The sequence below is a fragment of the Platichthys flesus genome, chromosome 17 (assembly GCF_949316205.1).
Source record: "Platichthys flesus chromosome 17, fPlaFle2.1, whole genome shotgun sequence".
NCBI classification, from domain to species: domain Eukaryota; kingdom Metazoa; phylum Chordata; class Actinopteri; order Pleuronectiformes; family Pleuronectidae; genus Platichthys; species Platichthys flesus.
Genome location: NC_084961.1, coordinates 11,202,188 through 11,228,388, shown reverse-complemented (window position 1 = coordinate 11,228,388; position 26,201 = coordinate 11,202,188). Strand labels below are relative to the sequence as shown.

Below are 26,201 nucleotides of genomic sequence, written 5' to 3'. Positions count from 1 at the left end.
CCCTGCCCTGCTTGTGTTTACCGCCGCGCGCACGACACTTGTTACCGCCCATTCCAAGTCAAGCAAAAAATTGGCGCTGGCTGGTGGAACAAGATCCTCGGAGGAACGTCGTGAAAGTTTTTTGCGGTGGAGTTTGACGTCCAATTAGCCGCTTCAATCCGTAATGCCCGCTGATAAAGAGGAGAAAAATACAGGCATTACATTCATTAAACGCTGAGATATCTTTCATTTGGTAATTCAACCCTCTTGCATTCTGCAAAAGGATCTAAAACCATCTTCAATCACACAGAGCATAATTGCATATGGGCAGATGCAATTTTTTTTCCGATGGCTTCACATCTTATTTATTTTCTTGTCTTTTAGTCCTTTAGAAACCTTCTTTCCAATCTGCATGTTGCAACAAACGGCAACCATGTCTCTTTGAGCCACATGGACATCTCAGGACCCCTTTTCTCTCAGACCAGTAATAGACATGTCTGCCGTCTCTTTGGGGAAACACCCCCCCCCCGCAAGTTTATTTGGTGATAGAGCAAAATCAATCCAACCGCTTTAATGATAAGCTCTGTGAATACACTTGGCCGTCATTATGAGAGGGAATGGGTTTGAGCAAACTGTGAGCTGCTTCCCAGGTTACAGGTTTTCAATTGTCTGCTCTTACGGAGGGAGACACTGATATTAAAAGGTATGTGTGTGTGTGTGTGTGTGTGTCAGTTGCCCGTCACCCCAAGGGTTTTCTCCCTCTCTGAATCTCCTGAGATGTATTTGCTCTCCTGTCTGTCAGATTAGTGACAGATGACCAGATGGTGGAGGACAAGCTCTTCAGCCGTTTTTTCCTCCAAGGATTTCGGCCTCTAGTTTAGCATTCAGAGCACATGGTCTCCATCGTATATTGAGGATATGGAAGCATATTTGGCCTGAATCCAATTTTGTGAGTTTAACGGCAAATATAATGGTCCCTGTGCCAAGTGTTTGGTCTAAATGGGTTGCACTTATAGACGAGGCAAGAGAGCTGGGTGAAGTGTTTCTAACCCTGTGCTGGAGGAGTCACGTCCTGTTTTATTGGTTTGAGGATTGGACTCGTTGATGTGGCTCAGGTGTATCATTGAGTGGCAGGAGAACAGTGACACACAGAGACCAAGACAGAACATGAGGGTATGGGACATCTATCACAAAAAAATAGCTCATGCTTAAAGAACTATATAAGAAAAAAACCATTATAGATAGTACGTATTTATTATAGCTTCTTGAGGGTTTTAGCCTTGCTGTAAAAGTATGACGCGTTCCATTATACCTCGTAGCTCGGAATAACCCATCCCCGAGTCGGGAATTGCAACTGGAACGGCCCCTCAAGTCGGCAGTCTCAACATCCCCTACTTGAAAATCCAAGATGGCTGCTCTGTGCATCAAAAGCTGTAGTTTTTCTAATGTTTATCAGTACTTCTGTCGTTAATTTTGTCGAACACATAGTAATTCTCTCGATGTAAATCCAGCCAGAACAAAACTGACCATCATATACCTTGTAAAACCCCTCAGTGGTGTATGGACCTGACTATTTGGAGATGGGGGGTGCTTTGGTCGACTGTATACGCACTGTGCATGACCTACCTTATCAGTTGTGTTGAACCTGACATGTCAGGACAGGTTTTGAGATTGATGGACCTCTGCACAGACTCAGCACACCTCCTATAGTCGACCTGATGATGGATCGAATCAGCCCCAAGAGAGTTAACATCCACCGTGGTGAAGGATCAGGGACGGACAGTATCTGAGCTCTCAGAGGAGCAGGCAGAAAAATGAACCTCTCCTTTAATATGAAAAGAAAACAGTCCAATCTACATTGAATATTTTAAAGCTGTAGCAGTAAGTTCCAAAAGTAGGTGGGGGAGGTTTTTAATCAGTATCAAACTTTTATCCAATTCATGCCTAAGAAAATACGCATTTTTTTAAAATTTCACTGAGCGAAAGATATATTTCTTTAATGTATTTCTGTCAAAATGTCCTCTTCAAATTTCTTACTCAAGTTACAGAATCAGCGTGATTGTCCCCCCTCCCTCTCCCCATCCCATCCCACCCCACTGTCCAATCCGGTCTTATGAATCATCATGCTAGGTATTAATATTCTCTGCCAGCGATTGTTCTTAGTTAAATATGTATGAACAGACTTGAATGAAGGCTGCGTCAAAGAGAATCAGCACCATGTAGGTCAGTGATAGGGATTTCTATGGACGTGGCCGAGGAAATTTGGCAAAGGTTCAGACGCACAGGAGCAAATAGCTCCTGCTCTTTTGTCCGAAAGGGTCACTGGACCACAGCATCACCGGAGGCGGGAGGGGCGCGATCCAACTGGGCACACAAATATCGAAAATCCCTGAAAGGAAAAAGGTGAGGACAAGAGCTGAATGGCTGAATAGTGGGTCTGACGGCACAAACTGTAAAAGTGAGCCAGGACTAAGCAATATCAATAAATAGAATACAGAGTAATTGAATTTTTCTGTCATTGCCTGGTGCTGCTCCCAAGAGGCATCATTCAAAGCCAGCAAATCCCAGGGGGGAGTAAGTCCCATAAAGCCATCGAAGGTGTACCATGAAGGAATCAAGCCGCAGCTGGATGACCGCGGGGAGCTGCATGGGGCCGATAGCTGCTGCAATAGCAGTGAAAATGAAACCTTAGCGTCTGGCTCCACAAGCTCCACACCTCGCTACAAGATACATTATCAACTGCTTGAGGGGATTTAACTAAAAAAGTAGGTTTCAAAGCAGTTGGAAATTACATTTGAACAAATCTTTGAAATAAGAAAAACCACATTTTCCTTTTGAAACAGCTGCAATAAAATCTGTCTGGTCACCATATGTATCAACAACATATAAAGGATCAGCACCAGGCTGGTTTAACTGGATTTGTTCTGATAGATTCCACTTCATTAATGTCAACAATGACACAAGCGTCAGTCATGGAGTTGCACATGGTTCTGTCCTGGCAACCTAATAACGCGTATTGTGATTTGACAATTAGAAAATTGAATTGAATTGAAACTCATTCCGAAATCAGGGGGCACCTCCAAACGTTGCTGGAGGGGCTGTCGCCTGGTGGGTATCACGCCCCCAAAGCTGTTAGGATATCAGCAGAATATACTGTAAGAATTTGAAACATGTTTAGAAATGTAGCTTTCCTTAGAATCATCAAATTGACAGTGGGTTTGTTACCAGATGAGTTAGAAAATAGAAATCAGATATTTTTATTGAGTCTTTCTATAATTAGCAAGAAGATGATCACAGACTCCTGAGTCGGCAGATTCCCTCAGTGACACACTGGAGGGAGGAAGATTATTACATTGAGAACATTAATCCATTTACTTTGCTTCTCGTCTAATATAAAAATGATTAATAAAGGTTACTTTTCACTTTTCGTTTATTTAGCTGTCTCCTCTGGGCCCATAGCCGAAACTCATTACTCACCAAAATCAGACCAGTGGGGTTTTTCCATCTCCAAGAAATGACATAACAAGATAAAGTACATCTATTGTTAAACATAAAAAAACCACAGCAAGCCTTCAAAGTTTTAATGAGTCTTCTTTTCTCTCTCTTGTTAAACAGGAAGCCTGAGAGCCTGTGACCACACAGGAGGTCGCAGTAATTAGTCTGACAGCGTCCTGCTGAGCAAGGCATCACAGGGATGGACCGTGGTGCAGCTGAAAGGAAACAACCATATATTCCCACAGAGATTTTAAAGGTTAAGGTTAAAAGGATATAGTTTATAGGTGATGCCATTTAATCCAAGCGAAAGAGCAGACCAGTCAGTTTTCATCGTTAGCGTGTTTATTATGTTGGAATCATCCACAACTTTAACCCTAACACCGATTACAGATTTCCACTATAGCGCACGTTGACCCTTAAATGTAATTCTGACAATGTTTAGATAGTAGCATTTGCTTCACTTGATAAGTTAGAAGATAATCAGAGGCGATGAATGACGGCGCTCTTCCAGAAGTGATCATATAAAAACATAAACGAGACACAGGGCAAGAAATAAATACAGACATCGTTCATTCACATTTACAATATTCATCTTGGAATAGGTGCACACAAAATATATATATATGAAGCTGTATCAAAAGCTGGAACTTCATTTCTATTCTTCTTCTTTTTTCTTCCTGTTTGACATAAATGGACCTGCCCCCGTTGGCGAGGTCTGGTCAGGTCAACCTACTGGGGAAGACTGGAGGGGACATTAAAAAGCCTGGAGGGAAGCTCTGGTAGTTGACACAATTTAACCACTAACTCATAATCTAAGTCTGACTGCTGCACCCGACAAGAATGAAAAATACAGTTTCACTGTTAAGCAGGAAGGCTGAAGACTCGAGTCGAGGATAAGAACCTCTGCAAAGACTTTCAAAAACTCACCCCAGGACGATAAAATCATGTCCTCCCCAGATTTGACAGATCGCAAACAAGTGCAGCTGATTTTAATCTCTTGACTATGTTAACGCTAACAACAGAAATTTATATTATTTTCAGAATCATCATTATATTAGATTTAAACAAATAAAACAAAGAAACACATGGGCTGGAATAACTTAAATGAATGATTTAAGTGAACAAGGAGCCAGATTTACTGGATCTCCAGCAGAGAACACATTCAGACAGTAGAGCGGTGGAACCATTAAAATGTTCTTGCAAAGCATTAGCAACGTGACGATAAAATTCAGTGACTCGTAAATATTCACTGGTTGTTTTCTTTAATCTCGACGTCGGAGCCGAGTCAGCAAACTGAGCACACTTGGTGAGAAACAGGTGGAGCGCCATATATGAACGGCCACATGTTCACGGCACACTTCACATTTACAGCGTTGGGTCCATTGTTTGTGGATGTTTGTCTGAAAAAACAAACTCAGGATCTGTTGCTCCCGGTCACCGAAGAGGAATAAAAGGTAATGTTTACAGACCATAATCGCAGGAAAGGTTCAGAAGCAGCATTGTTTGATAAATGAACTGGTGAGAGCATGCGTTGTGGTACGTGAGTAACTGCAGCATGCTTTGAGTGTGTTCAACACTTTTAGTATGACTGTTTATTGTGTCTTGAGGTGCGTTGAACAAGTGGCTGGTTGTGTTTTAAACGATATAAAGACTGATCGTTAGCATCTGGCTAACTTTTGAGCTACGAACTGTAGCTCGGCTACTCATCGAACGCACCCAACATCATGTTTTGTACAAAAACAGGAGACATTCGACACTGTGGGAGTTCCTTTGTTCCATCTCTGCGGGTCGTCGGTTGATAGGTTTCGGGTCGGCTCGGTCTATCTCTTGGGTCGGTCGATGTCGTCGATGGCTGCCAGGAGTTTCTGACGAGCCTTCTTGTTTATGTGTGAGCCCAGGCAAACGTTGACCAAGTTGGCGAGCTGCTTCATGGAGTACTCCTGCGCAAGAAAAACATGACACGGTTGTTCAGAAAAGCAGAAGCATCGGCGTAACAATCCGTTTTCAGACAGGAACTCCAGAACATGGAGTTTGCCCTTCACACATGAAGAACACAACAGTGGAACATTCAGGTGAGGGGTGGTGCCAGGGCAGAGCATGCAGCAGGTAGGATGAGATGTTAAAGTTCTGCAACTGAAACCGACAGCTTCCGCCATTATCATCGAAAATTCTCAAACCTCTTTTTAGGTTTACATATTTGTGAGTGTCTTTTTCCCCCCCAGTTTAGCATCACGTACATGATCGACATGTCCACTCGCTAGCTGTGAATTTAGGAACTATTTCCAAACATATTCTCACGTGGGCATTTGGGTCCGGTTTTGCCGACATTTCACAAGAGAGGCCGGCAGGAAAAAGTTCCAGAAAATGTCCAGAGCGGCTGACTGGGACTGACTATGACATCCGACTATGTTCCCGCTTACAGACCCTCCTGAGAGCAGCCTAACAAATAATCACCCTGTGATTCTTGATGAACTGCTCCATGTCGTTCTCCGTCAGGTAATAAGCCTTGATGTAGGTCTCCACAAACTCTTTGTCGGGGATGGGTCTCAGATCGGTCAGCTTCTCCAGCTTCATGAGGAACTGCTGGAAGTCCAGTTGCATTAGCGCGCGGCCCTCGTTGCTGCATTTCTTCACGTTAGCGTAGCTGCAGAGGAGAACGAGACAGAAAAGGGGAAAAGAGGTGATTAGCATTGACCTCAGCATTCAGGTGGAGATAAGTAATGAGTCCCTTGGAGGGAATTTTTCCTTTCACACTGTAAATCCTCCAATAAATACTCTGTGTTCAACCCTTCCAACCGTTCTTGGCCTCTCTGAAACACATACAGGGATTTAAGTAATAAAAAGGGGTTGGGGGGGCTTGGGACGGGTCAGCAGTTGATTCCATGTAATAACTACAGGGTCAGTAAAAACTGAATGGGTTTTTTGTTAGACGCCCACTGGCCAAGAATGGGACCTGAGCTTCCTGGGGCCCTGAAGAGAATTCTGCTAAGAGCTCCTCCTACCCAACCATTGAGCCATATAAACAGTTAGCATTGCCACAGAGGCCCCTTACACACCTACAATGACCGATGAAGGGGGCAACAACAAGACCGTGATCATTGATTTTTGGTCTCTCTCTTGTTTCCTGTTCTGTGGATATATGTTGGACCTTGTATCATTGATGCTCAATAAAATATATATATATAAAGACGTCATAAAAAATGTCTTGAGACTAGCAAACAACTTTGGATTTTCTTTTCCATCTTTTATATGAGCAACTCTTGTTATTGCGGACGGTCGTCTCCTCAGCAGGAGTGTCCTCCTGTGTAGGGGGCCCCTCTCCTCTTTACTTCATCTCTTTCCTGTTGGCTGTAGTAATGTCAGAGCCAATATATTGTACTTTCGTACACAATCATTATTCTGCGATTCACGAGAAGCACTCAAAACTTCCACTACTTATAAGATAAGACAGTTAGACTTCTGACTGCTTTATATAGGATTTTATATTTTTTTTTGATAAACTCAAAAATCCGTTTTCAGCGTTTCATGCACACATTCATACAGCGTTTCTATGTGCTGCACGTTATCTGTCACACACTGATCATAAACTGTCGATTACAGCTGTCAGGGGCATTGGAATGTTGTTCTGCTGACTGGGGGACCCGGAGATCGAAAAACACACCTTCAGGTTGGTGGAAGACCTTCTCTTCCCCCTGAACCACAGCCGTGTATGGCCACTGTAGCTGTTGGCCAGTGCACCACTGTCCTTTAGATTAATGGGAGGCCACGCCCTCTATGTACAGCCTCCTCCCCTTTTCTCCAATGGACGGACCTTTGCCGTAGTGACAGAGAACTTTTATCCCTTCGTCTCTATCTGGCCAAACTCCAAACCTGGATCCGTTGTGACCGCAGTGAAGTACCTCATTCCATTCTAAGTGCAATGTGACAATGTACAGTGCACATTTATCATTTAGCTCTTGGGACTTATTTTACTTAGTGTAATTGAACTGAATAATGATATTTCATCAACAATGTTATCTTTAATTAAAGCAGGAGTTCCTCTCAGGAATTGTCCTAAATTGTTCTAATTATCACAAATACAAAGGAGAAGGTCGTGTTTGAAAGGTTTGAATTAATGATCCGAAGTTTCCTGGACAGTGTGTGAATGTGTGAATTAATGAGTGTGTCGATGGGTGAATGAGACAAAACAGCTTGGAGTGGTTGACCAATGAAAAAAGCACTGTATGAATGCAGTCCATCTATTAAAATGTAGCCCACTGTGAATTATTTAACGTCTGCATGATGTGTTTGAGCTCATCGTAAATCAGCGTTTGTTAAAGTTGAATGATGTTAATATTCTTATTCGGCTTATTCATATATATATAATATATATCTATGATGTATAATAATATACAAGCTTTTTATTTTATACTCTTACCACTATTTGGTATTTCTATTTATTGTTTATCCATGTCAATATGTTTTGTCCTCACATTTGTATGTATGTATTTCCCTGTGTCGCGAGTTAGATGTGTGTGTTCACTGTCCGTGACATCGGCACTACATTACACAGCATCCAGACAGCTCTGCTCCCTGTAAACTCTCCCTGTCTCACACATCAGCTCTCTCTCTCTCTCTCTCTCTTCTGTTTTCCGTTTTCTTCACCTCTCTCTGTCATCCTCTCTCTCTTGTGCTTGTCACCGTGTCAGAGTGTGGTGTGCGACCTGCGGCTCACGATGCTAACAGAGACGTTTTTGCGGCTCTCTGAAGGAACACAAGCGCTAGACAGAGAAACGGAATAACACAAACAAACAGATATGACCACCCCTTCCTGGTGAGCCGGAGAGGTGGCCGACAGCAGCAACAGCAGCAGCAGCCTAAATTTGCCAAAGGCTGTAGCTGTAATGAGCCGTTATTTCACTTGAAAGGGTTCAAAAGTTCCCTTTCGCAGTGGGAAGAAAAGTACTCTGCGAATGTGTTTTGGGGTAAACACTTTCCCCTTTTCCAAGAAGAGGAGGGTGGGCCTTCCACCGAGGCTCTAAGTGCAATGTTCTCTCGTCTTAAAACTCTTAACAAGCTCTAAACCACCTTCAAGCGTTTGTTTTTGACCTGAAACCATTGTCTGTGCCGACCTACGACCAAACCAACACTCTGACCCTCAACCTAACAAATCAAGGGATGACTGTGGTGTTAATATCAACCAATTTCAACCAAGCTATCAATAAATTATGTGTGACCTGATTAAAACCGTCACAATCCAGCAAAAGAGTCTACAAAACATACTTCACACAAATACAGAGACACCGGGGGTGCAGGGACCAAGATAAAACAAAAACCCCAAAACTAAGACTGCATATAGCGATGCATCACGTTTTTCAACCTTCTCCTGGAGGAGGCGGGTTCACAACCTATGCAGCAACTGGCCACTAGAGGGTGAACAAGATGATTTGGCTTCACTTTGGCCGAGGTGTCATGCCATCCATCTTTACACCCAGCCCGTGTCTGTCGCCCATCACTTTGCTTTCAAGGAAGAAACTGGTCAAATGCATAAAAAGTGATCTGAGGGTAGCTTGGCTCCATGATTTTCCAGAAACATAAATCGAAAAGAAACCTGGCAACTGAGTGTCATGGTCTCTGATATAGTTTAGGTGATTTCCTCTGTTCTTCGCAGTGCTTGACAACAAGCTTTGGAAAGAATTTTATTTTTCCTAATTTACGAGGTGCAGATGTTGAAACTGCGAGATAAACAGAGGGAAAAAAATGAAGATGGGAAGAGAAAAATAACACGTTTCCCCTCGGGCACTATCTGGAGGTTTTTTGTAAAGATGTGATGGTTGGGGGGGGGGGACAATTTATGACTGTTACCCGAGAGTAAAGGAACAAGCAGGAAAAGGCTGTCGTAGTGAAATCTCCAGCCCCCTGATGGTTTTCAATGAATAAAACCACAGCTCTACAGGTCTGCGCTGCATTTAGCTCTAGTGAAAGGACAGTTATTCATGATATTTTTAAGCTGTTTAGTGTCTTCCTTTCTTTAAAATCTACATATCAGTTCAGTACTTATGAATAAATACATTTATAGGAGCTGCACCCTAAAGGCAACATTTCCCTCTACGACCACAGTGAAAAGAAATGTAGGCAGGATATACAGTAAATGTTTTCTCATAGTGAGAATGCTTACTATACATTTCACCGTCGAAGCCGTTATTTATCAACAACAAGCCTCTTTTCAAAGATGTAACCGATACCATATTGCTAACAAACTAGCGTGACAAAATCAACCAAGGGTGAAGTGCAGCCTGGACTTTTAGGCTTCGAGTGCTCTTATCTGGAATAAACAGAAATCCACAGTGTGTACAGAGAAGCCATCACGCTCAGGTGAAACTACAAGACTTATCTCAAAATCCCACTGCCTCAAAATCCCACTGAAACCTTTGAAATGTCCAGATGACTTTTTCTTATGAGCTGTGATGTGTTCATAACTGTGTCAATAGACCATTACTTTTTCATCAAGTATATCATGGATAATGTGTTTGCAGCATAGACTTTATATAAAGATGGATAAGATGTTTCCATTTCCTGCCACCACTATACCCGATTCAATCGCTGCCATCTTGGCCATTCGGAGAGCTAGAGTCTGCCCAGTAGCGATCAGGGATGGAGCCCAGAAGCGAGGTCTCATCGATAAACATGCTTGACCAGTAGCGCATCAGTCTCAGCTGTCAATCTGGTGTGATAAGAACCACCTTGGACAGAAATCGTCTTTGAAAATGTGTTTGACGTGTACTTTTACTTTTTTCGTCCTGGTCCGTGTCCCATCAACAAAGTTGTGACCTATACTGCTGCCAGCCACCAGTTGGCAATATACCATTTGGCTTCACTTTCTATGAGCTGTCATGTTGTCCATCTTTATGCAACAGTCTAGTATTTGCAAACATGAAACTTTCCAAAAGCTCATTGTCATTCAATATTTGGGTATAAACTGCAAATTTTTGTAAGCTGGGCAGCTCCTCTGAGTCACTGTTTACTGAAGAAATGGATCGTGAAAAATATTGTGCATAAGGAAATAGTGTTTTTTCTACTGGAGCTTCATCAGAATGACGTCAGGCTGCACACATCGCCTTGAGGCTGAGGAGGTGTTTTATGACTCTCTTACCCCTCCACAAGAGTCCTGTTGGCCAGGCGGATGCAGTGCTCCCAGAGGACGTTGGACACAGGCAGCGGGATGCGCACGTGTCTGGAAACATCACCCAGCCGCTTGTTGAACTCCTCAAACTCCTGCAGGGATGGAGGAGTGAACACATGAGAGTATAAACATGAGTAATACGAAAACAAAGAAGGAGAAATAACAGAGGTCAAGAGGTGGGATTGTTTTATATAATAAAGGTCCAGTAGTGATACAGATGAATACATTTGTTTTACAAACTCATAACCATAATATAAAGGCAATTTAAAAAACAAAGCCTCAAACAGGTCCAAACAGGAAACACGCCCCAGTAGTACTAATACATCTCTGGTTCCCAGATGGAAAACATAACAAGATTAAAGTCTTGATCAACAGCAGCAGTGTGTTTCCCTGAATTCTCTCGAAGCCGCTGTGTGCTCTCGTCAGTCCCAACGCCAGCTCTCCCAGTCTTAAACTGCACAAGGTTCTAAAACTACCTCATGCCGTGAATTGCACAACCCAATCATTCAAACTCTGTGAGGAATAAACTGCATTAGGGGTTTGAATCAATCTCCTCTTTATAAATAACAAAGATTGAATTAGATCAATTAAATCAAGTATATTACAAAACAAATTTGGCCTTGTGGCGTAAGAGACGCCTGCAGCAGATCTGGGTCTGATTTGACTAAGTGATTTTCAGGACTTTGTGGTCTGGACCGATGGAAACGAAACATCCCAAAGTGCTGAAAAGACGAACACCGAAGGTATGAATCCCCAGTGGCACAACACACTCGTTAAAACTCATTATTTGTGCGCTGCTGGACGCTTAACTCTGGTTTGGGACCATCCCAACTCAACTCATCTGTTAACATTTTGACAATCACAGTTTGGGCTTTGGGTACATGTGATATACACCAGTCCTGAACTTCATCCGACTGCTTTCTCTGAAATGTTAAATTATGGATGGAATTATACAATTATGACATGTGGCTGTAGAACAGGAACGAATTGCAGCACACGAGGGCTGTGCTCGTAAATGTGTCCGGCATAAAGCTTCTAGTTTTTCAGCGTGTGTGTTTATGCATATGTGTTTATATATATATATATATATATGCCAGATGACTATAATTCTAAGTACATCATGTTTGATGAAAACCTGAATTTTTAAGGCAACCGTTCCCATTAATTTTACACCCCGGAATGAAATGTTATTCATTCACAAACAGTCCTGCAGTAGACTTCCTACTTAAGCATTTTGTCAATGAAGTCGTTCTGAGGCTGCTGCATTTGTTTGCCACTTTGTATGCAAATCAATGCCATTGTTGAACGCCAGTGATCAACCTGAAGCCATGAATAAAAGATTCTCCTGTGTGCAGTAACACCAAATGTAGCACACCCTTTTGTATCAGCGCACACAACACAATCCATATGTGTAATGGGCGTCTGACAAGTCGGCGGAGAAAGGCTATTAGCGCTTGATGGGTAAAGGTGTACGCCAGTTGGAACAGGCAGCACGTCAGACCATTGGCTTGATGGTTTTGACAACGAACAGCTTTTAAAACCAGGCCGCTGAGACAGAAATCACCCCTCAGGTAATTTCGCTCATAAGCTAAATTAGTTCGGCTTAACTTCGCTGCCACAGCCAGACAAAGATCTACAAGCCATTTGTCAGACGCAGATTACTTTTGACTATGAACTCAAGCTTTGAATATTCATTCATGTTCGCGTACATGTGTTCATTAAGCGGGGATTCAAACAACAGCTGTCATTTAACGTGTGTCGTTAAATCAGCAGATCTCTCAGACGTGTTGATGCACGGCCGTACGCGGGATTTGTCTCGGTTTTGGTCTGTTCAGGATTTCACACCACAGTGGGCTCTTCAGACCTTTCTGTCTCTGAGCGTCAGAGGCGAGGAAACTATTACACTGTGTGTCCTTCCACCCCATGCAAAATGTATGAAGGGATAAGTAGGCAGCATGCATAAAGAGACATTTACTGGGGAACTTCCAAATCCAAAAATACTTGAGGGAGCCGGGAGCTCAGATATCTTTAACAATGCTGAAACTTCTTAGGGAGATCTGCATTCAGCCCTCTACAGCTCCTCCACGTTCTAAATTATTCACCCTGTCCCAAATAATTGATATTAAATCGTCCTTGAAGGGATTTTAAACTTGTGAGGTACAACACAGAATGTAAGAGTTCTTAAAGTTAAAGTTTATATTTATTATCAATATACACTGGAAGTAATTGTATGTTTATGTGGTGTCAGAATAATGGGAAAAAAAAGAGCTTATATAAAACAATCCAGCAAGAAGCCGCACAGATTGGTCAAATGGATCGGTCGTTGATAGCTGTCATGGAAACTTAATCAGAGTGGATTCTTTGATGCTTTAATCAATATTGTTTATGTTTTTAAAGTCAAAGTCAAGACAACACATCGTTCTGACCCTGTTGTTGTTTTAGTAGCTTTCAGCTCATTGTTTTGATTTACACTCACCACCATATTAGATGAATGTCATATATATATATCAATTATATCTTACTGCTGCTTTAAAAATGTTAAGGTTCATCACTTAAGGTACAAAAATCTTGTTTCCATCCTCTGCCTGTTTCCCTTCTCATCACTACTACCAGCCTGCAGCGCGTCACAGTCACATCAGCAGTCGTCTGCATGTTAATGAAACATTACCTTTAAGAGGACGTCCACATAAACGTTGTGCTGTGACATTATCTCCCTGATGTCCCATTTCACTCCAGACATCAGGAGCAGCATTTGTTCGTAGTCGATGGCCTTGGCTGCCACGATCCAGTAGATCGGTTTCCTGAGTTCACTGGCTGTAGAAACCGTCTGCGTTAAAGGAAACACAAAAGAAGCAGAATGCAAACATGTGTGTTATATTCAATGTGTTTGTGTGGATGTTATGTCAGCAGACAGGAAGTGAAGGTCTCAACAGGCATGAACATGATAGCAAGTGCAGGTAACGTGAGGTCATCAGTTGCACAAAATGAAATTGCAATAACAATTCCAAGAGGGAAATCACAGGACGCGACATTCTTTTGATGTTTGGGGGGAAAACAGATTTGTTTGTGTACCTGAACATTTCAAAATGTCAAGAGGAACAACAACAGAAAGACTGGAATAGAACTGCATGCAGGGTTATGAGTGACACACCAATTTTCCCTTTGTTCAGGAGACATGACTGAACACTGGGCTGCTGTTACACAGCCATTTGTCTCTGAGGAGCAATATGTTGTCACACAAATCTAAAAAGCAGAACTGGGATCACAAGTAAAACGGGGAGCATATAAAGAGAGAGACACTGTACAGTATGTTTTATAAGTTTTGTGAGTATTGAGTGTCTTTTTAAGATGATCCCTCTCATTCAACAGGATCTGTTAACATTACCTAAATCATTTCGTGAGATTAAACATTATTCATGATATCAAATAAGAACTTTCTCTTACCACATTATGTCTATGTATAGTCCTGACTAAAGCTGACAGTGGTGAACGGTTGCTGTAATTACTCAGACACTTTAGAGACAAAGTTCAGGTGTACTAAGTCGATCGTGGTACCTGGGAATAAAACTGTTGCAGGAAAGGCTTCTTGGCTGCAGGCATCATGGTGTCCAGGTGGGACTGGAGGGACTCGAACTGTTCAGCCAGAAACACGCTGTGAAAAGAAAGAAACACAGTAGCATCTTAATATGGTCTAAAACCAGTCTGTTGTCTCCACATTTATTTCAAAGAGCTGATATGACTTTGGAATGAGAGTTTGAGATTGTCGTTGGGCCACTTCACAAAATATCATAAATCGAACTTTTTGTACAGCACAAGCAAACTGAACCTCAATCCTCAACCAGGCCCAACAATCTGATTTCTCTCCTGTGATCGTGACAGTTTGATGTTATTCATAATTAGATGCAATGGACTCGAGAGGAATGATCCTCTGCTCTCCTGGATTTGTTCCTCGAATTGCTTTTATAAACGAAAGCAAAGAATCGCTTATGCCCAACAGCAGTTTTAACAAGAAAAATCAATGTGGACGGGCCTAATACCACCGTTCCTCTGTGAATCCAGCTCTCTGATGTGTTCCCATACACTAAATAAACACTGAGGAAGCAGCTTTGAGTTTCTCAAGTTCACAGTTGAGTTTCACAGGGATGAATGCTGAAGTGCAGAAAGCCTCTTGTAGAGACGTCTTTACAAATCGACCAGAGGATGACGTCACTCGAGCAAAACAAGATTTATCTGCTGACGAAAAGTCTCAGCAAAAAGACATTTGTTTGGGATTCAACATTTGAGAGGTTTAAGAAAATCTATTAATCTTCTTTTGGTCTTTAATCAGCTTTAACAAATATCTTTGACATTTTTGATGAGGTTCTCTTAATTGTCTTTCCTTGTGACCACAGTTTGGTCTGCGTGTAAAAAATGCTACAAAGATATTGTTATATTTTCTCTCCTACCTTTACATACATTTTAGTACACAAAGAATACATTATATTTCCACTGAACTTAGTGTATCATTTCAATCTGTAGTTTTAGTCTTTTCTAGTTTCCACCTGTCCAGTGCCCACGTTGTTCAAACTCAACATATGCGGCTTGGTCTTAAAATGATTTGCAATCATCCACATTGTTTATCCGGAGTCAGTGGCTCAGAGATCGGTCTCGTCATTTAAGGGACAATTATTAAGGTTTACTGCAGGTTAGATGAAAAACCCACTTGTGATAAATTAGAGATTAAGATTAGTTTAGAGATTAACCCTTTGAATCATGTGTCTGCTGCAGCAAACTTTTCCATTTGGACATTAATGTGTCCAAACGTGAATTTGGAGATGCCTTAATTACGCTTACTCCATATGCTTCACGACATTTGTCGACTTGATTGTTAAGGCCGTGAATCTGAAAGCAGTACATCTCACACGCACACACACACGCACACACACATGCAAGCACGCAAACAAACACACCACAACAAATGAGCCCAGTCCACAGTTTTTTTGGGTTTTCATGGAGCAGAGAAAATCACATTAAGATTAGCTGGAACAGCTTGTGTTTACCTCAACGACATGGTGCTGTTCGGAGAGAAAAGAGCAAGCCCTGCAGTTCACACTTATCTGATCACGCTTGTATAAACACAACACCTGAACAGCAGCTAGGAGGGCGCACAGCAGCGAGAGGACCACTCCTCTCAGCTCTTATCTTTTATTTCTGCTCCGAGCTGCAGGACAGTGACAGACTCAGAGCAGCTCTGTGTTTCTCCTGCTATAGAGTTCAAAGGTTTTCAAAACGAACACAGAGGTGAGCTGCAACTTTTGATTGTACATTTTCTGATAAACTGCTCAGAGGGAGGTTTGTCCCTTTTCTACACAGTGACAAATCTTCACCTCTGCACTTAAGCTCTTTAGTTTTCACAATTCTGGAGCTTGTTGCTGCCTCCCACCCATGAGAAATGTTGTGTTAGAGACACTCTGAGCCAGGTCAGCGCTTTTCACATCAGCACGTCTGGGCCCCTGGTTCACAGACTTTCATTATAGAGCTGTTGTACTCCGCCAACCTCTCGGGATCCAAGTGTTTCCTCTGCAATGATGATAGTTTGACCTAATTATGCATGAGGGCGCTTTTGTGTAGTATGTGTGACGGTAGAATGGAATAAGAGAGGAGATGAGAAAAACGACAGAGGCAAGAAAAATAAAATAGGTCCGTGGGCCAAATTGTGCAGGTTTAACACAAATTGAAAACTATAGGGAGGAAACTAGGAATTCCATTTAAGGGTAATATAAGTCTCTTTGTTGTGTTTTCCCTTTTTCCTTCACAATTCAACAAGCTTTATTGGTGCGAATGATGAAAGCGTCACACACAGCGAGTACCCGCTGCAGGTAAAGTAAATCTTTGATGGCAGGGCGCTATAACACGTCTAATGAAATTATGACCACCTTGAGGCGAGGCAGTGAGCGAGAGCCGGCCTCCTAACTGGATCACAGAGAATACTTTGATGAACAGAACTATCAACTCGCTGCACGTCACCCGGGTCGTACACGGGTGTGACGGCTTGAGTCTCAAAACAACTAGACCTATGTTATTTGAATAATTTACTCACATTATCTAAAATGATTCCAACAATGTTACAAACCCAGAGAAATCTGGAATTTTATTCAGGGTAATGGGAAGTTTCCATGGTTTTGTCCCTGTCTGTTAACTTCCGGGGTCAAAGACATATGACTAAGGAAAAAAACACCAGTTGGCCAGTCTGTAGTTTTTTTCCCTCCGTTGCTTGTATTCATCATTTGTATTGAATCACGATTATTCATTGATGTAAACATATTTTGTGTGTTGTATTGTGTACTTACAGAGACTCAGTGGCCACCACCCTCTGTGCGAGCCCATACAGAGTCCCACTGTTGGTGAGGACCACCAGCTGGCTGAGATGAGGGCTGGGCACCTTCTCCTTCCTGTCTTCCGCTGGGCCGTGGACGCCTGCATTCTCCCCTAGCGCCTCCTGGAGGACACAGATGCAAAGGGTACAGTTAGCACACCGAGTCAGGCATATATACTGTATATAAGCCCTTTCTGTGGTGTAAAGGTGCTGTTAATTGTCACTATCAGAGACAGTAGAGACGAGCATCGATCGGGGGCCGGAGGCTGCATTGGACAAAATACTGTTTTCCCAGTCGATCCGACAAAACAAACCTTCCCACTGGTGAAATGAAGACAGAATGTAGATACACTCTGATAGCTAAGCATAATCTGAAATTCAATCAGCCTGGTGGCGCTCCGTCACATCCAAAGCACACACACTCTAAAATTCTGCTGACCGCGCTCCTGCACTGCCAGCTTTTATTTTTCTTTTGATATATTCCTCTCCACCTCTCTGTCTCGGAAAGACTCTTATCCCTTCATTTGAAAAACAATCAAAACAGAAAAAGAAACATTTCAAACTAAATCTCCTCCCATCAATCACAATAATCTGTACCTGCATAAAACGCCCCTGGGATTCCGTACAGTCGGTGGATCTTACGCATGTTTGGACGACTTGATGTATCACAGAGCTTTGCACTCAGCTCCTCATGCAGCCCCTGGCAGCTCAATAGCAATCACACAGAAAATTAATGGGAGCTATTAATGCTGGTCCATATCATCTACTCACGTGCCCCACTCCTGTGCAATCCGGGCCGTATACTGTGTATGAGCACCATTACTCCAGACAACCGGTGGACTGCTTTTTATTAATGCACCGAGGAGCCAAAGACAAAACAAACTGTTTGAGAATAGGGAAGCATTTTAAAATAAATGGCTCCATCAGCCCTAATTCATCCAAAATAAACTGACAGTAAGAATTCATGAATCATCAAAGCTCGTGTCATAACAGGGCAGCGGGTCAGCGGTTCATCATCGCTCAACACCAGAGAGAGAGAGAGAGAGAGAGAGAGAGTTAATCCCGAAAACGGCGAGGATGAACCAGCGCCGTAAATCAGGAAGTGACGCGTGCAGCTTTGAGAAGATGACATCTTACATTCCTCCAGCAGCCATCTATTCACTCAAGTAAGATGTATTATGAGTCCAGCGTGCAGAGCAAAAATGCACAGTATGCAGCAGCTTGGACAATTTACGGTTCAGGCCTGCAGGAATGAAGATGTCTCCTGCTCCAGCCTCTCTCGAACCTCAAACTTATCTTTCTACGCTCGATCAAACCTTCAGTGTTGAAACCATTATCAGTCTGAAATAAACCTGTGAGATGAACACTGGAATCGCACTACTTTTGCGGTGGTAATGGTTTCCCTATGGATGGTGCAACATATCTCTCCCAGGAGCAACTCTGTGCTAATATCAACACTGGGACTATACAAGGCAGGGAACATGAATAAAATAAGACAATAAATAACACACAGTGAAATTAAACATCCGAGATTCATAAACAACATTAATAATGAATACGTTACTCGAGTCGTGCAAGCAGGGTGTTGTTCTCACCCACAAGTGTGTGTGTGCGTGGGTGTAGGTGTGTGTCTGTGTCAAATAACTCAAGATTTCATGGATGGATTTTAACTAAACGTGGTAGGAATATTAACTGGGAGGAGATCGCCAGAGGATTCAATTTAAGAGCGGATAGGTCAAGGGTCAGAGGTCAAGGTCAAGAATATTATAGTCCGAAAAAACTACTTTTCAAGATATCTCTGCAAATAATAGAGAAGCAATCCAAAGCTTCTTTGACGTTATGAAGAAGTCACACTGAAGCCAGAATATAAAGTAATGCACAGTTAAACCAATGCATTGTTAAAATATTTCCTAGGATTATAGACAAGACCTAAAGCTTGATAATCAATTAGCTTTATATTAATTAAAATAAACGTATTACAATAGAACCATTTTTCATTGTATGTGGTTAATATAGCACAAGCAATATAGTGTGGTGTTTTTCATTTCTGTTTAATTCCTAATCCTGACTCAAACACAAGGTAAAAGGAGAGGACAGAAATCTGAACTTCTGTCCACAGCCGATTTTCTCTCCCTTGACATGAGGCTACAGAACATTCACAGCAGAATCTCCCCTTTGAACCAAAGCTCCTTGGACTGTTACAGACGAACCTGCTGAACGTGCACTTGGCAGAACAAGTTTGGCTGCACGTTATTGTTTTTTTATCACTTTGTTCATTTAGGCACAGATTTGTTGCTTTTAAGCATTCACACATTATGATCTTGACAGTTTTTTATATATTCTGGTAAAACTAGTAATTTCTTTTAATCATAAATCACCTTTTTATACTGTTTGATTAAATCCATTTTACAGTTTGAAGGTTACAGCCACTTAAACAGGGACAGTCCTCAGCATTTGAAACAGCACATAAATATGACAAACATGCCGTGGTTATGGAGTTAATCCAGAGAGGCCATTAGTACCCACGTCTGACAAATGATTTAAGATGTGGAACAGAATAACATAAACTGCAGCACAGCAGCAGCTGATGGTCATTTGTATGGATGACGTGATGTTTGAGGATGAACAACAACAGATAATGGACAAGTAAATGGAAAATATAGTTGTTTTTTTTTCTTCTCGTAGAAGCTCTTTCAAATACTGGGAATAGGAAACACAAAGCTGCTTTCAGACATGAACTGAAGTCAGTGCTTTTTTCTCGTGAACATTTTCCAGACAGGCTGTTTTTGATAAAGCAAATGTTCGAGTCGTTTGCTCTGGACATGATCTTTGACTTTTCCTGCCAGCTGCTTTATAAAGGTTTGTTAAATGTCTCCTGGATCCTGTGTGAGAATACGCCATGATCAGGTCCTGATGATCCACAGGGAGCGAGTGGGCACGTGGATGACATTTCAAACACACAACTGATGCAAATGAAGAATACAAATATCTCAGGATGAAATACAGATGCCATGCAGATAGGAGGTGCAGACGACGATGTCAACTTGGACAGACAATGAGATCTAAGAGCTCTTGGCGAAACGGGGTCGGTGTGCAAATGGTAAAACAAGTTGCAGCGAATCGCAGAACTTATCCATGATGTCCTCCCTCCTGCATGCTCCATCTGGAAGTTTCCCCATTTCACCCAGACCATCTCCTGCTGCAAGGAGAGGAAAGTTCATATCTGAATAGGGCTCAAGAGAGATATAAGAAAAGTTTGTTTCCCTCACTCCTGTGTGGCCCCTGCTGATTTCTCCCCAGTTCCTCCTCTTTCCGACACTACATCGTGTTCACTCATACTCTGCTGCATTACACTACCTTCTGTCATTGCACAGTGAAAGTCACCCTGGCAGTTCCCCTCTAAATGAACCAAATCAATTCAGCTCCAGCTGCATTAGTTTGATGCTACAGCAAAGTCTGGTTGGCTCTATTTTTAGAGGCTCAGCGGGAGGCTTGACCTTTCATTGACTGCGCCCCTGCAGCATAAACACATTGTGCAGAAACAGGGAAAAAGAGATTCTGGCAGACTGCGGGGAGAAAAGTCGTGTTTCCTTTTTGACTACATGCCACTGCAGGAGTCTTCAGGTAAAAGCTAAAGTAAAGGTGAAAGCTAAACAAAAGAAGGAGACGCCAAATAACATCCGTGACATTTAGGATTTTACACGCCTGCTTAACAATTCTGAAGCGAGCACCGACACACAGTTTTAAATGTGCTGCGAGCTTTGGCAGCTTGACGCCACCTCAGTGTTTGATCTGTAAGTCTGGTCCTGCACGCTCCATGTGATCCCGCGACGACCCCGGGTGCCAACTTCGTGTTTATTTGCTTATTAGCTGCTTGATCTTCTGTCGTTTTATGCTCACAACAGCAAACAGGATTTGATGAAAGGAAATTAACATAATTTCCTGCTGCTGTTGCCCTTTGGTGGTCCTGAATATTTAAATGATTTTCGCAGATAAACATGCAAATCATATCTTATGTCTAGCATATTAATATAAATGATACAAAATGGTCACGTACAATTTGTATTCATCTGCCTCCTCTAATCTGCAAATGAGACCGAGGTTAGACAGATTATTTCTTACCATAATCTAATCAGAGATTAAACTCTTTTGCGTGATTGTCTTCGTAATCCTGTGGCAGTTATGAGTCACACTGTGTAAAATCTTTGGTGAAACGCATGCAACTAAATGCAGCTGCACTGAAACAGGTAAAGATTTGACTTTGCGGTTCGGGTTTCTTAAAAAATAGCTTTACATAAAAACCTCAACTCATCAGTCATCATCAGGGACCCGCGGCTATCTACTGTATTGGAAAGAGTTATTTTTCCCTCCTCAAATATTTGACTGCAGAAACACTTGGAGTCACTTTTTGCGAAGACGCTCGATCAAACTGACAAACAACCGCAGCGAGATAAAAGCAAAACCAGCTCCATGTGTCGGATGCGTTTGCCAAGTGTGTGCGAAAAGAATGCCGTACCGGACAAACTCAGCTTCTCAGGTAGATCTTTCAAAGTCGCATACGAGGGGATGAAACGCGGGGGATGGAGCAGACCTTTCCATATAGCATGACTTACAGCCAGGAGGTCAGACTTCACTTGATTTACTTCCTGCAGCTGCTGAAGATATTCAGGAGGAGTTTCGAACCGAGCTGAAGTTTCTCTTCCGCCTCACTGGCACAAATATAATTCTCGGTTTTAATCCACATTTAACTCAATATCTTTGGATTGTGGACTTTTGATTGGAGAATTGATTTAGTTATGTCATACATAAACACATTATTATAGAAAATCTAAATATTTTTATTGTCTCTCTCGACTCCATTTCATGAAAATCACGAATTTGTTTGGGAAATTTCGAAAAGGCTGGTTAGGAGAGCAGCAGCCACTTCAGGCCACAAATTCATTTCTAGCCCTTCAGATAATAAATGAGGTCGCTGTCCCCCCCTGAGAGGATGCACTGCAGGGCACATTTTGTTCAACACACAGGAGCAGAAAGGAGTCAAGGGATAAAAGATCCTGAATCAGGCTATGGTGAAAATTAAACATGTCCGCTGTGACCTCAGTTACAAAACAAGAAAATATACTTAAAAAAATTATGCTGAAATTCAATGTAAATTTCTTTTCAAAGACCCTTAAAACAGGATGTCTTTAAATGATCTTGATTCAATGAATCTATGGTTCACCCCTCATCCCACCTGTGTATTTTCGATCAATTCCTGGATGGCTATGAGGCCATGAATATTGTTATTGATCATAAACAGAATCAATACAAACTGCCATAAAACTGCGTAACTTCAGACTATATCAGACACATAAACAGATCTGTTTTAAGACATTTATGAGTTTGTGACTCTTTTAGGCTTTTCTTCACGATCTACCTTTTGATAACTAATGCAATAACTGATATCATCATTTGGTTCTCTTCCAATCCTATTGGATCTTCCAATCCTATTCCCCCCCGAGGCTGTATGGAGCCCCCTTGGGAAGACCCATCCCCCACGTTGAAACCCTCTGATCCGACTAATTCGTGGGAACCTACTCAATTATGAAAATTGTTTAATCAGGGCAGAGGTTCTCGCTGATAACACACAAATTAAGATTTCCTTTGCAACTTTACCTGCAGCAGCAATGCCCTCATTTAAACAGTTTGTGTCAGAGAAAGACGGATAATATTAATGAGCTGGTGGAGATAAGGAGGATAAGAGAATATAGAGTCTGCAGCTGTTCCTCAGTGACGTCCGGAAAATTCTAGCTATACAAAAACAAAAGGTACAAAATCTAAGACAAAGACTTTAAATATTAACATCTTGTAAAAACCCAAGTACTGTGTTACGTAGACAGATATAATTCACTTTATATGACACTAGTATGCAGCGGCGTCTTTCCTACATTAACAAATCGACATTTAATAATCTCTTGAAACATCTGTGACAGCTTCACATCACAATATGTCAGTCATATTTATCAGATTTTTAAATATGCCATACTTATGTAGTAAATCTGATATTTACTGCACGATTATGATTATATGAACAATTCTGTCAAAGTAAAGTAAAGAAGGTTTTGTAAGATTTGATTTATGAATATGTAGATTTAGTTCACTAAGGAAGTCTGTTACATTGTTTGTCAATGATCCTGTTTGATGTGATATTGTAAGACTTTTGTATGTCATGTTGTAAATTCCAGGGGTAAAAGTCTCTGCTTTAATGGAGAACACAAATTAACCAGTTCATTTGTTGCCACTGTAATATCATCAGGGTATTTCTACCACATCACCATTTAAAAAAAAAAACAGCACAACAGACCAGCAATGGACTGGAAAAAAACCACAGAGCTGTTAAAAAGTAAATGAGGACATAAGGAACTATCAGAGGATGCTAGGCCTTTCAGATATCTCCAAATATTTACCAGTGTCCTTGTAGAGGAACAACATTTACTCAGTATGTCGTAGCAGCATCAATCAGCAGCCAATGTCCTCCATTTCAACACCCTTCATATAAATTCATCTGAATACTTCAAATATGTTAGGCAGTGAAGTGAGGCATGACAAATAAAGATTACTTCTTGTGCGAGTCAAATCCGAGGAGGAGGCTGAAGCCCCGGTCCAATCTGAATGAGAGTAGCAGAGCTGGGGCCAAGAAGAAGGGCCTTGAGGGAGGGAACACTTGTTCTCTTTGTGAGCTCACTGTGTTTTAATTATCTGTCGGGCGCTCAGAGAGAAGTGGCCCTGGAGTTAATGAACCGGTCTGCGAAACGATGACTAAGAGTGGGCCCAAAACTTCTCCGTGACGAACAGAAAGTTTGTCTTTTTAGATAGACACTGACATTTGACATATGCTAATATAAATGTGTCACAGATAGAAGTATAGGCAATGGCTGAAGCTACAGTTTGTTGTGATTTGATCTCATTTAAAGCTCTATCTATACTGTACACATGACATTTGGATATTGACAATCATAAGCTGTTTGTTCCTGGATAGAGCATGTAGGAGGCAGAACACGACTTTTAATTATTATAAACTCTGCTGTGAAAATTGTGTGGTTTTGTGTTCAGCCTTTATCTCCAAAGGCTCTTAAATCTCATTGTCTTTCCAAGTTGACATCTCGTCTATGTGTTCTACATGTATGGAAGCTCTTTTTCATCATGAGTTATTTGTATTCTTCCAGTTTAATGTCCGTCACGTGTAAGAAACGTCAATTTCCCTCCTGTATTCTCAATGGGACGCCACAGGCATTCTCAAACATTTTGCTCAGAGGCTGGCCGGACACATTCTGGAAAATGTCTGGAGCATATCACTAAGACATTTCCATTCTCACATAGGGCCTTAAGGTAATTTGGCAGGAAAAATGTACGAAGACCTATCGTTTGACTCTAACTATTGTTAATGAAGCATTTTGGTGCAAATGGGCAGAAATAATTCACACCAAGTTTCAAGGGGGATATTTTAGGCAACCATATAGTATAACATCCATTATCCATTTTCTGGACTTTTAAGCTCATATATTAAAGCGAACCCAAATGCTTCTATCCTAATACTAACCCTACCTGACAAGTTTACTCTTACTAATTGTCTCCGTTTGATTTATGATGAGAAACTTATTCTTCTCTGTTTATATCAACAGAAGTAACAGTCCAGTTAAGGTTGAACTATTAACTTGATTTGTTCATTTGTGATTTATTAACCCTTCTAGCGTCGGTGCTGCAGTCTGTCAACCTGCTGAAGTAACAGTAGTTTGTAGCAATAGTTTATACCAGTATATAAAGATGTTTTGGGCGTTTATAGAACATAAACACATCATACAGTACACGCCAAGACCAACAGCAAAGGGCGTGTTTCAAGAGGCTTTTCACTGAGACTGCAGTTATATGAAGACAGATGTTGGAGAGTAGCATCTCCAGCAAAGACTTCTTTTTTTTTTTTTTACTTGATTCTGTCTGTCTGTCTTCCTAACATCCAGCACTTGAGCAACATGTTGCTAAATATCAACTTCCAGCTCTCTATGGACCTTCGAACTAGCTGGATGGGCGAAAGGGAAAGCACATTTCATTTCAGTCTGCAAGGTAATAATGCCAAAATAATGATAATACTTACTTTATTATTATTATTGTTATAACTTTATATGTATTCCACTTATCTAAACAGGGTTACTATGGGCTTCACAAAAAATCCATGGCAAAAAGATGAATGGCCTAAAATTCTTTCCCCATGTGAACCAACAACACTCTTAGATATGAACACATCAAGCATTAAAGCCAGGCAGCTTATCTGCCAATGTGAAATGATTAGAAATTAAATAGTGGAATTCCCCATGTAACCTGTTTTAAAAAAATGAATTTCCAGGGAGGGATTTGAAAACAGAACAGAGCAAAACTTTGAATATGAATGATGAAAATAAATAAGAAACAGAAGGCTGTTACTATTATTATTGAAACCCTGCCTGTTTTCATCAAACACACCAAAGAAAAGATGGTTCAAACAGCAGATATATGTGTGTGCGTTAGGATTGAACTAAAGCGATTTTCTTCTGAACCTTATGGTATTCACGTGTAATCTCCTTCCCATAATGACTTGGGGAGAAGTGACACTAGAGCTTTTTATCCATCAAGAGGAACAGTTCTAAGAACAGGACTACAGGTCAACAGAGAGAAAAAATCCAAACAGCTTTCCCTCCCCGTGTCATCTCTCTGGAGCACATTTCAGATTTTGTCCGAGGTCACACTCGCTCATTCAACTCCCACACAACTTTCTTGTTATTTAGTCAATAATAAAACGCCCATGAGCTCGGTTCCAGCAGTCTCCTACTTCAATTGCACTGTGTGTCCTATCGCCTGGGAAACAAACAACAGCTATTGGCTCCCTCATTATGACTAAAATAAGCACAGTGTGCACTGCGGACCGAAGGCTTCACTTGGCTCTGATCAATTCTCTGTTTTTCTAACGTGCTGAGTGACGGCTCCCCTCTGCTGGTCTGCTGGGGCGTCTATATTTGGGCTTTCATTGGTGTGAACGGCTCAATTTTGAGGAACAGCTGGAGGTAGCTTTAAAGGTGAGGACGGAAGGTCCAATCTATCTTTCTATCTATCAGCAGCCGCAGCAGACACCCGAGGAGAGACCGACCCCCTCACTGTCAAAGCTATTGGATCAAACCACACTCACAAAGTCCTAATGAG

At 41.7% G+C, this 26,201-nt stretch overlaps 1 protein-coding gene across 2 annotated transcripts in view; it reads right to left on the bottom strand.

Annotated features, from left to right (window-relative positions):
- Nucleotides 1-3,798: 3,798 nt before the first annotated feature.
- vps50 (VPS50 EARP/GARPII complex subunit) overlaps nucleotides 3,799-26,201 on the bottom strand; it is a 95,736-nt gene continuing 73,333 nt past the window's right edge. For both annotated transcript variants that reach the window (XM_062409913.1, XM_062409914.1), the window contains 6 exons: nucleotides 16,966-17,114; nucleotides 14,192-14,288; nucleotides 13,305-13,463; nucleotides 10,607-10,728; nucleotides 5,929-6,118; nucleotides 3,799-5,414 (listed from right to left, as the gene is read on the bottom strand). In XM_062409913.1, the coding sequence (XP_062265897.1) occupies nucleotides 5,295-5,414; nucleotides 5,929-6,118; nucleotides 10,607-10,728; nucleotides 13,305-13,463; nucleotides 14,192-14,288; nucleotides 16,966-17,114 (837 nt within the window). In that variant the 3' untranslated portion in view covers nucleotides 3,799-5,294. The remainder of the gene's footprint in view (nucleotides 5,415-5,928; nucleotides 6,119-10,606; nucleotides 10,729-13,304; nucleotides 13,464-14,191; nucleotides 14,289-16,965; nucleotides 17,115-26,201) is intronic.